General features: G+C 42.4%; 1 protein-coding gene across 1 annotated transcript in view; it reads left to right on the top strand.

Moving 5' to 3' along the window:
- ARL1 (ADP ribosylation factor like GTPase 1) overlaps positions 1-864 on the top strand; it is a 284,363-nt gene extending 283,499 nt beyond the window's left edge. The window contains exon 6 of the mRNA XM_044087773.1: positions 320-864. Coding sequence (XP_043943708.1) covers positions 320-350 — 31 coding nt within the window. The 3' untranslated portion in view covers positions 351-864. The remainder of the gene's footprint in view (positions 1-319) is intronic.
- Positions 865-11,702: the final 10,838 nt, after the last annotated feature.

Below are 11,702 nucleotides of genomic sequence, written 5' to 3'. Positions count from 1 at the left end.
CAGGGCTCAGTCAGTTTGCATCACAGTGTTAACACCAGTAACATTTTGACATGTGCTAGAGATCATTCTTGTATACAGTCTGTTAGTAATCTCAGGTTATGGTGGAGTGGGAGATGAACCTTAGCTGCATACTCCATGTCAAACCTGATATTGATGTCACTAGTTTTTGTAGATGGTAAATGCTAATCCAAACTTATACAGTATTTGAAACTACAAATCATTTGGATCTTTGACAGTGTATCAAGAGTGATATTTTTTTCAAAACTGTTTTAAACTTTTCAGTAATAGTAGTAAAACATGTTTTTTTCCTCTCTCTTAGGTTAGTGGAAGCCCTGAAGAGCAGACAGTGAAAATCAAATGATTCTGAAAAAAAAAAAAAAAAAAAAAAAAAAGACTGCAGTGACTCCGTTGAAGGCTAGATATTAAAAACCCTAAAACCATGCTTTATAAGCAGAACTCCAGATGGGTATTAATATTGAATCTGCTTTGCTTGGTACCACATTTTTGGGCCTTGTATGAAAATACAAATCCTTAGAACTGCAGTACTAGTAATCAGTTTCAGAATGTTATTAAACAATTTGGAGACTTGGGAAACAGGATTTCACAGGAGCTGAAGTTATACCCACTTGAACCCAGTAGTATGCTACTCCACAGCTGTTCCTTGTTGTCCTGTGCAGCAATTTTTGAGTGAATTAACCTGTATTTATTAAAATTTTTGTTTTGTAATTGGACATGGGTCTGTTTTTGTGATATCTTTTTCTTCTTTTTTTAAACATTTTGACAGAATATTTACTTGTTGATTTGACAAAATTAATTTTTCTTTATTTTGTAAGGTGACACTAATAAACTTGATTATTTAAGTAACACGTTTTCAGCTTCTAGTCATTTGAACAGACTATATATGAAGGATGGTATAATTGTCAAATGACCTGTCACTGCAAATTAAATTATTGGTAATCATTAATGTGCATTTCATTAATAATGAATATATACCTAAATGTTATTTTGTCATTGTTTCCACTTTACTATTTGTGCCTTGTTTCATAACAGAAGTGTTTGTTTGCCACAGTTTTTGTACTTTTGTAACTTGCTTCATTTATTGTTACATTTCTAAATTGGATAAGTTTCATTTTGTGGTCACTTTACCTTTGTCATCATCTGTAACAGATTTCTGATTGAACTCTGTGTAGATATTCTGCCGAGACATGTGAAATGGAGTATTCCATTCTGGCTTCAGGTCAAGTTTAAAAATTATTTTCCTGCTGTTTTGTGCACAGGTTTTGAGAAAATATTCCTTCAGTCCTCCAGCTTAAATATTTTGTTACCCAACAACAATGTGCACCCTTTTATGGTAAAATGTAGGAAGTAGTTGTGACAGAAAAGCCAGTCTTAAAAGTTTTCTTGTGTTAGAACAAGGACCTCCTCATTGCTTCTGAAACAGTTTTTGGTGAGGCAGCTTTTACCTTAGCTAATGAGTTGGAAGAAGAAGGCAAGCAGCCTTTCTTTTATTCCATGTGTCTTCTGAATCTCTGGCCACTTCTATAATAGATGATGTGTTTGGACAGTAGTCTCCTTTTTGAGTCAGACTTCAAGGGCTAGACATTTGTGAGGACAGTATTAGCAGGAAAAAGAAATGTAGGTCTTGGCTACTGAGTCACTCAAGGGATACTTGTTAAAGAAATAGGAAGTGGTCATTTTTCCTTCCTTATATCTGCCCTAAATGATGGAAGTTTAGGTGGTCATGGGCAGAACAGCAAATTACCACCAAACGTATCTAAAAATATTTTTTTCAAATGCACTGATAAAGTATGCTTAGTAGGAGGATATTTTTATTGGGGAAAAAGATGCTAAGGATGAAGCTGCCAGGTAACAGAAAAAGAGGAAGGCCTAAGATAAGGTTTATGGATGTGGCGAGAGAGAACATGCAGGTGGTTGGTGTGACAGAGCAAGATGCAGAGGACAGGAAGAAATGGAAACAGTTGATCTGCTGTGGCGACCCCTGACGGGAGCAGCCGAAAGAAGAAGTGGGAGGATATTTTTCCTTGCTCAATGTACACTGTATTCCAAAGGAAACCTTTTGGTTTAGGGAAAAAATAACTGAATAAAGCTTTTCATTCTTTTTGAAGAAACTTTACAGAGTCCTTGACTAACCCAGGGAAGAAAAGCAATGGAGATCCATTGTAGATCTGCCCGGTCTCAACAGCTTTGAGAGGGTAAAGAGATTAATGATGGTTGTTCTGCATGCCCACTTGTCTCTTACCAAGGATCATGGATGTGAAGGATGCTTATTGACATATTCTATGTTTAAGCCTCACAAACTGTTTGTATATCATATAAGAAGCTAGCATTTCCAGTTTGAGTTTCTGCCTTTTGGATTTGCACCAACTCATGTACTGATTAGCTGAGTGAATATCTTGTGAAGGCTAAGTCACAGCCCAGTTACTGGAACATTTGAATGTGCTGCTTCCTTTTCTAGATTGTTTGGAGTTTCATTTTAGAATTACACTCAACCCAGAAAAATCATTACACACTGTAGAGATAATTTTAAATTATTTTAAATTAATTTACAAAGATGTCTAGTCTCAAAGCCATCATTTACAAAAACTGAAATATTACCTGTAACTAAACTAATACACAGACTTTGCAGTAGCTTGTGATATCTTGTGTTACATATCAAGACTGAATGTAGGCTATGCCTTATCGGATCTAAATATTTTATTGTTATGTAGTTTTTTGTTAACCACATAGGTGAATTGGTCCAAGGACCCTTTACTGTCATGACCTAGGCCAGATGGGAAAGACAAAACCATTTAACAGATAGTAGTATTTGGTACATGGTAGAGAAATAAAATATATGGACCGAAAAGTAATACAGTTATCTTCAAATAGTTATTAATCCTAGTTTATATAGACAAAGGATCAATATTTACATTTTGTGATATATACAAGTAGGTAAAAGTGTATGCTACAAGACAGATGTAATAGAGTGTGCCTAGTGATATTTATCCATGGCCATTAAAGCAGTTACATTTAAAGGTTTTGGTTAAGTGTTTTTGAGTAAGGTTCTGAATTGATGCATTTCATTACACTTTTGTATTTTGATGGGTGGTGTTCCAGCTTACTGACACTAAATGGGTATTGTTGATAAACTTGCCCATCTTCAACATAAATTTACTCATCTTCAGCATAAACTTGTATGTAGTCAGAAAAATGTCAGAAATTATGTCCCCCAAGGCTCTGTCTTGACATCTGCCAGAAGGCAGAAGTCAGTAGTAAGTGGTTAGTTAAGTAAGCTGGTGACTGCAAAATGGGTGAGGTTGTCATATCCCCTTCTGGCACTTAGATTCTCCAGCAGAAGCTAGATTAGATGAATGCTTAGCGATTTAATCATGGACTTAATCTCAATGCCAAACTTCATATAATTACCATATAGAAATCCAGTGGATTGGATGCTCTAAATTGGCCATAGATATGAGTGTGCATGCGATTGTGTGATATGGAAGACCAGCAGTTGCAGGGCTAGCCACCTAGCAGTTTGAACCTTGGCTCTAGATGATTGTCACTTTTGAAGTGACATCCCCTACCCCATGTGTAAAAATGGGAAAAGAAGCTGTGGAGTGATGGATGGCTAGAAGTCCAGCACCCTGCTTAATAACATATTAACACACCCCTCTATTCTGAGTCATTTGAGATCTGGGTACTTGTATGGATAATGAGCTTTCCTTTTTTCACTGTGTCTCCGTTAAAAAATCATTGTATCTTGCACACCTTATCCTTCATGGTATTTCCTGTATGTCTAAAGAAGAGTCCACTTTGTTCATATTTGTTAGAAAGATAATTGAAAATAAAGCCTTGTTCAGCTTGTGCTTGTCTCAGTAACTAAGCTAACTTCAAAGGCCTTTTACATTCCTTACCAAGAAAATCATAGGTCTAGGTAAACTTATCCCAAAATATTAATAACCCTCTCTTTATACTATTTGTTGTACAGGCTTTGGTAGGGAAGTCTCAGATTAGTTTTCTGAGCGGTGAAAAAACACTGTTTCACCTCCATAGAACCAGTTGTTCACCAAAGCTCCATCTAAAGACCTAACTCTTTGTCACCATGTTAACAACACATAAGGAATGTATTGATAATTAACCCATTCTATCTCCTGCTTTCGATTAGACTCTTGTTGCACATCCAACAGAGGAATTCCATAGCAACCTTCATAGACAGATTGTAATGAAGGGAAGACTCTACATTCTCACCTGGGGTATATGGGAATAAAATCTGATAATACTTCTGAGTGACATATCTGAGTTTCTAGATGGCCACTTAGATCATAAGCGCATTATGAACCTGTAAGCCTGTTTTGGAGTATGGATGTTATGTAGTTTTAATGTGAAAGGCAAGTCTCAACAGAAAACCTTGTTGATTACAAAGTGTATGTGAAGTAGATGTCCTTTTGTGTCACTGTTGCAGTATTCTCTGTAGGCATCTCCTGCCAAGAGTAGCCCAGCATCCAGCCAGTATAACAAAGCTTTTAGATCTTGTAGGTGCCTATGTTACACACGTTTCCTGTTTAGGGCATAAAGGTGACGTACGGACGCAGTTACCCAGAACTTCTTTGCTGCCATTCTGAATTCCATAATCCTTTGTCAGTCTGAATGCCCTTTTGCTATGCTGAATACCTAGCTAAGTGCCCTGTTGGGGTCTTTTTTTTTTCTTTCTTTTTTACTTTTGGTTTTGTTCTCTTTTGGTTACTTAGAGTTCATGTCATCCAGGAAGGGAAAATGTCAGTGTGGGAGGCAGATTCCCCATAAGGGCTATCACGAACAGTGTCTTTTTTTGTCTGAGTGGTTTCCATGACCATATGTCTTGTAGTACTTCAAAGCGTTTGTGTGTAAGACTCTTAGAAACTAATTGTTGTCGGCCATCTACCTTGTGAACTAGAGGCTTAAACTATTAGCCCAGAGTAGCATGGCAGAATCTTTTAACCTCTAGGTGCCGTTAAGTAAGAAGGCAGTCGAGAAATCTTGGCTGGATTGTTTGGCTGTCCAGCCTCCACTGGATGTTTCTCTAGAAGTGTGTGGTAGCTCTGTCTAAATTGGATTCCTCTACTCTGACCCCATCTGCGGCTGGCATGGATCCTTTCTTTTGCATGTCCTGTGAGGCTTTACAGATGTCTGCGCTGGACATCGATGGGGAACTGTGATTGTTCATTTCTGAGGGCCCTAGAGAGATTCCGCAGATTCCAGTCAGGGAAGAGGTTCTGGGTACTCTCTTATTGAATCTCTTCAAGGGTCCGAACCTCTAGTGTTTGTTAGGGATGACATGCCTACCAGGAAAAAGTAGAAGACTAAACATACTTCTGTATACCACAAGGATCCTCAAAGGGAATGGCAGCAGTTTATTCAGGACCTGTGTAATGTCTTAATGACCCTGAAGCCTCCCTAAGGGGTTTCTGTGCCTACTTCTTCCAGATGAATCAGGGAACTCAGTTCTTCAGATGAGAATTCAGAGCCTGATGATGGGTTCATGTCTTACTTTTCCCAGGTGCCTTTGGCTTATGGTTCTGATGAAGAATTTGTTATTCCCGAGTCTCCTTTTGAGGAATTGTCTTTTGAGGACGCTGTAGCTAGAATTTAGCTAGAATGATGGAAAACTTTAAGTAGGATTCTTCTCAAGTGTCTGATATCTAGAAAAGGTATTATGAGCTCCTTCAGGTAGGGGTTACCTTCAGTTTTCCAAATGTCCACTTCCCCAACATGCAGTTTACCGACACTTCAGATCACCAACATCTGGAAAGCTGATGTTTCCCATGCGGTAAGTAGCCGTTTGGCCATCTACTTGAACTTTGCTTCTTACCCCCGTGGTAGTGCGTTCTCGGAGTTGGTATATTTAGTAAGGGGGGGTGTGGGGGGGTTTAGCCCCCCCCCACATTGGTGGGGGTTTTTTTTGGGTAGTTCCTTCAGTCGGCATGGTTAGGTGTTTACTTACCGTGTGGGAAACGTCAGCTTTCCGGATGTCTGTGATCTGAAGCGTCTGTAAACTGTGTGTCAGGGAAGTGGATGTTCGGTAAACTGAAGGGTAACCCCTTTGGGCATTCCTAAATCTTCTGTGGTATCTCCTGTGTTGGCTGGTTTGTTAGTCCCTTTAATAGCTGGTTCTAAGTATTCTAATTCTTAGTTGCGTGCTCCAAAGAAACCTGACATTCTATAAGGTTACGGAGGATTGTCAGTTCTTAATTGTGACCTGCTGACCCTGCTGTGGTGTCCTCTTACAAGCCTTCTAAACATTTACCCTCTTCCAAGCTTCTACCTTCAGGTAAGGTAGAAGGGCAATGGAGAGAATTGGTAAGAAGGTTTATACTGCTGCTTTGGCCTTTCGGTCATCAGTTACCAGACCCACATGACCAGATATGATTTGGCCTTGATTGCCCTATCTTGTCAGGTTCTTTCCGACTTTCCTGATTTTGAAGCAAAATCTTGTGGTCTTTCTATTTTGGGTTCTACCTCTCAGGTAACTCATCATTCTAACAAGTGTAGCTATGATGCTGCTGATGCCTCTTCCAGCACTGATGCCTTTGGGTAAATCGTGAGGCATTATCGTCTTCGCCTGCAGTCATTTCCTGAAGATATTAAGGCCAAGTTGCTGGATCATCCTTTGGATAATAAAAATCAAATTGCGGCTGCTCCTACTGCTGCTAATGTGTTTGTCTCTTCAGGAAAAAGGTAAAGCTTTGCAGGACCTTAAATATATTTGTGTGTCCCCCTGTCCCTAAGTTCCAGAGGAACTATCCTTCTAAGTCTGTTTTTGTTCACAGGCAGTTTTTTCAGGCCAATAAAGGCAGGAAGGGTGGTAGGCGAACTCCTCCTGCTAGGTCTTCTCAGTCTGCTGTGGTTCAGAAGCCTTGTTTATCTCATAAGCCTGCTTCTTTTTGACATCTTGCCCCCCCCCAAACCTTGGACAGGTTCCATTGTCCTTCAGCTCTCCCTCTGACAGTATTTAACCTGTTCTTCCTTCCCAAGTAGGAAAGGGATTTACTCCAGAATGTTCTGGTTTCTTGAAAGAAGGGCACTTGGACACCTATTCTGGATCTCTCTTTTCTCAACACCTTTCTCAAGGTTCCTTCCTTTTGGATGCTTTCTGTTCAAACCCGGTTTCCTCTTGTACTACCTCAGGTTTTCTGGTGCCCTTGGATCTAAAAGATGCTTACCTTCATGTTTCTGTTCACCTTGTTGTCAGGACATTTTTGTTTGTTTCTTCCTCTCATTTTAAGTTCTCTGCTTGGTCATTTGGCTTCTCTACTGCCCTGGGGGTTTTCACAAAATGCCTAGGTCCTGTGATTGCCTTGGAGCCTGCAAAAGGCATTCACTTTTTTCCTTATCTAGATGACTTGTTGCTTCAGGCACCTTCACCCAGTTGCCTGTTACAGGATCTGGTTTTCACCATATCTCTCCTCCAAAGTCTGTAGTTCACTATCAGCTTTTAAAAGTCTGTCCTGACTCCCTCTTAGGATCACATGTATTTGGGTTGCAGGATTCAAACAGTGCCAATGTTGGTCTCTCTTCTACCTCCAAAACATCTGTCCCTGACAGCTTTCTTTCAGTGTCTTCTTCTTCTGCTTGCTATTCCAGACAGAGAATTTCTTTGAGTCTTAGGATTCATGGCCTCTTCTTTTCCAATGCTGCCTCTTGCCAAACTGCACATGTAAATGTGGAAGCCTCAGTGGCACCTCAGGTTAGTTTGGCTTCAGCATTGCCACCCTCTGGATTTCAGAGTGTCTCTCCTTGTCTGAAGCAGGAACTCAAGTGATGGATTTGGCAACTTACCCTCAACCGGGCCTGCTCTTTTAATCTCTGGTTCTTTCTCCAGAACTGTTCACTGATGCTTCAGAAATGGGGTGGGGTGGCTTCCTGTTGTCACCTGAATGTTCATGGTCTTTGGGCCCCCTTCAGAAGTCAGACCACATCAACATCAAAGAGATTAGACCCCTGATTTTGGCCCTTCAGGCTTTTCACTCCATGCTGTCTCCAGGCCGTCTGAAGGTTTACACAGACAACACCACAGTAACGTGTGTCAACAAGCAGGAGGGCACAATGTCGTACCTTCTCTGCAGACTGGCTCCTTTAGTCATGGGATCTGGCTCTCAGTTGGTTAACTTTTCAGGCAGTGTATATTCCTTCAGAACACAATCTGGTGGTGGATGCTTTGAAAAGGTCTGAAACACAGACTCAGGAGTGAATGCTTCACAGAGACATGTTTCTGGACGTAGTCCATCGGTGGGGTTTTCCTCGGGTAGATCTTTTTGCCTCCCCTCTGAACAGGCAGCAGCTTCTTTTCTGTTCCAGAGTGCCATGCCAACTGGTGCTGGTGCAATTTCTTTTCCTTGGAAGGGGGTGTTTTTCTATGCCTTCCCTTTCTGTACTTCCAAGAGTCCTGTAGAAGATTCATCTGGACTCCCCTAAAATCTTGCTTTTGACTCCCTTTTGGTTAAGACAGCACTGGTTTTCCCTGTTAATGTATCTGGCCAGAGGCAGTCAGCACAAGTTATCTCACCAGTTGGACCTCCTCACATATAGGACAAAGGGTTACTTGTCCATCCTTACTTGTCCACTCTTCAACTGACACTGTAGGTGATATGGGTTTTGATCCCTTTTAGGCACCTCTTTTCTGAGGACATGCTCAGGGTTTTACAGGAGGCAAGAAAACCTGAAAGTCTTGTCTCCAAATGGAATAGAATTCCTGTCTGGTGCCATGCTTATAACCAGGACCCTTTTTTCATTGAGGGTCTCTGTTCTCTCCTACTTGTATGAGTTGCTGCAGTCTGGCTTGCCTGTTCTGTAAAGGCCAATTTGTCAGCTATTTCTGGCTGTCTGCCCTTGAATTCTCACCTGGCTTCTCATCTTGAAGTCAAACAGCTTCTTAAAAGTGTCCTGCGTCTTGGGCCCCCAGCGGAGCGTATTCCTCCTCCTTGAGATCTTTAATTTTGGTTTAGAAAAGTTGACCCAATCTCCTTTTGAGCCTTTAGGTTCAGCTTCTCTGCAACATTGTACCTGGAAGACTGTCTTATTGCTTCCTGTTACTTCTACTCAGAGGGTTTCTGAGCTTCAGGACCTTGCCATCCCTCCTTTTTTGTTTTTTCATAGGGACAGGGTTTCCCTCCATATTAATACTTCTTTCGTGCCCAGAATGGCTAATGAGTTGTGTTTGAATCAGGCAGTACTATTCCCTTCCTTTTTTCCTTTCCTTCAGTTCTGGTGAGAGGGTCTTGCATACCTTTGATTTGCACAGACAGCTCAGGTACTATTTGGATAAAACTAAGGTCATTTGTAAGTCTGATCAGCTTTTTGTTTCTTTTCATCCCAGAACATTGGGTTTGGCTGTTTCCAAACACACCATCTCCTCCTCGATGTGTAACACCATTTCTTTTTGTGGTTTTCATGGCAAATGTCTGCCTACTTCAATTAGAGCTCACTCCACTGGGTCTGTTGCTTCTTCTGGTGTGTTCTTCAAGGGGTTGGACACCACATCCATCCTTGAAGCTGCTACATGGTCTTCACTGTATTACCTTTGCTAAGTTTTTTTTAAATTGGATATGGTTTCCAGGGCCAGAGCAGGTTTTGCTAGAGCCATTCTGCATGGGTTTGTTGAGGCCTCTTCCTAGCCTTCCACCTCCGAGTCCTTTTCTTGAGCTTTTGGTGAAGAATACTGCAACAGTGATACGGAAGGACACAGGACAGTTGTATAAAGTCTTATCATAGCAGTTGATGTTCTCTTCACTGTTGCAGTACTCCCTTCCTCCCAACACCCCCACCCCTTTATTCTTTTGGACTTTATTTTGCTTTCCTTCCTGGCCAAGGGTCTCCCTTTTCTGTCTGCATTTTCTCCTTCTGGAGATGTCCTTCAAGGATGCATCTGCAGTCATCACATATGGGTTGTCCTGCCAAAGGCAGCCCTTCGGTCGGCCGGATTCCAAAGTCTGGGTCCGGCGTCGGCTGATGTCGCACTTTCCCCGACGTCATAGCGCCTGGGGTATAAAAGCATAAGCCGACGCCATCTTCCTCAGTCTTTCTTGCCGCATGGTGCCCGAAGCAGAAGCAGTTCGCAAGTGCCGGTCGGCCAGCCAGCTCCTGTAATTCAGCTACCGAAGACTTCAAAAAGCTAAGTACCCCGTTGGGGACTCTTTCTTGCCTCAGCCGATGTCAGATAAAGTTAATAATAACTTGTGGGAAACAAATACCTCATAAGGATTTCCACTCTTACTGCCTACCCTGTCTATGCCCAGACCACGACGTCTCGGCCTGTTCAGCCTGTGCTTCCTTCAACCGACGCACTCTTAGACGTCGGGCGGAGTTTGCAGTGGAATTTTTTGGGGCTAGTTTTTCATACAATATGCTGTCGGGGACTCCGTCTTCACATTTAACAAAGAAACGGAAGGACAAGGACCGACACACGCGGGCCGCGGTTTCGGCTGAAACCACGGCCAGGCCTACCGCGAGTGTCTCTGTCTCGGCTGAAACCGAGTCCTTGGTACTTCCCACCCCCGAAACCGCTCAACCGACGACCTCGGCCCCGGGGGCCCCTGCTGAGTCGGTTATTGAATTCCCTTCAGAAACTGGTGTCTTGGAAACTTCCGACACCATTCCTCTAGACAAAACTACACCAGCACGTGGTGCAGCTAGGCCTCCTGCATCCATGTCCATAAAGGCTTTCACCAGGGCTAAAGCTGCTAAACACACAAAAGCTATGCCTCCCAGGGTTATTCCTAAGGGACCCTCTACCAGTTCACAGATTCTAACTTTAGCAGAGGACCTTATCTCCTTAATTAAGGGCTCTCAACCCCATCCGGACAGGGGCTCTCAACCCCCTCTAGACAAAAGGCCCAGGGTTGAGCCCTCTGATCCCCACTCCTCAGAGGAGGCCTCTGATGGCTCTGCTCTCTCGGATTACCAGGAGGAGGCTTTTTCGGCCTACGAGGATTCTGATGCAGAGGAATCAATCCGCTCGGCCTCCCCTCCTGAAGAACTATCCTTCGGGGAGACCCTTCACACTATGAGAGAGCATTTCAAATGGCAGGGCCAGGAATTCTCTGATTCCAGGAAAAGATTAAGAACTTTTCTGCATTTACCTCAGCATAGACCTTTGGCTATTCCTCCTGTTTTGACTGTCATTGATGATGTGTACTCTGAGTCTAGCATAAACCCTGACACTCTTCCTCCGGCCCCTGCCAAACCCGATAGGTACTACAGGGTCCCGGACTCTCATCTTTTTTCTTTACAAGGCCCACTCTGCTGATCCAGAAACTATTTCCCAGGGCCCTAAAGGGGTTGCAGTTGCCACTACTAAAAATCCACTCCCCTCTGAAAGGGAGTCCAGGGCTTTAGAGAGATGGGGTAAAAAAGTGTATACTTCTGCTACTCTTTCTATGAGGGCATTAAATTGTCAATTTCATATGATACAGTACCTAGAGTATTTGTTAGATGAATTGCATAAGAAACTGTCTTCACCTGAACCCCTAGATCGCAAATCACTTCAGGATCTGGTACATAACTCCCAGCAGGTTAGCAACCATTTCTTACAGTGTGGTTATGATGCATTGGAAGCTTCATGCAGGTCAGCTATGACAGGTGCTGTCATACGTAGGCATGCTTGGCTGAAGGAACAATCTCTGCCAGACCATGTTAAAGCTAAGCTTCTGGATGCTCCACTGGAAAAG

Source organism: Protopterus annectens, chromosome 11.part0, assembly GCF_019279795.1.
Source record: "Protopterus annectens isolate FY-2018-M chromosome 11.part0, PAN1.0, whole genome shotgun sequence".
Lineage (NCBI taxonomy): Eukaryota > Metazoa > Chordata > Ceratodontiformes > Protopteridae > Protopterus > Protopterus annectens.
Note: the sequence above shows the minus strand (reverse complement) of the source record. Positions and strands in the feature narration are given on the sequence as shown.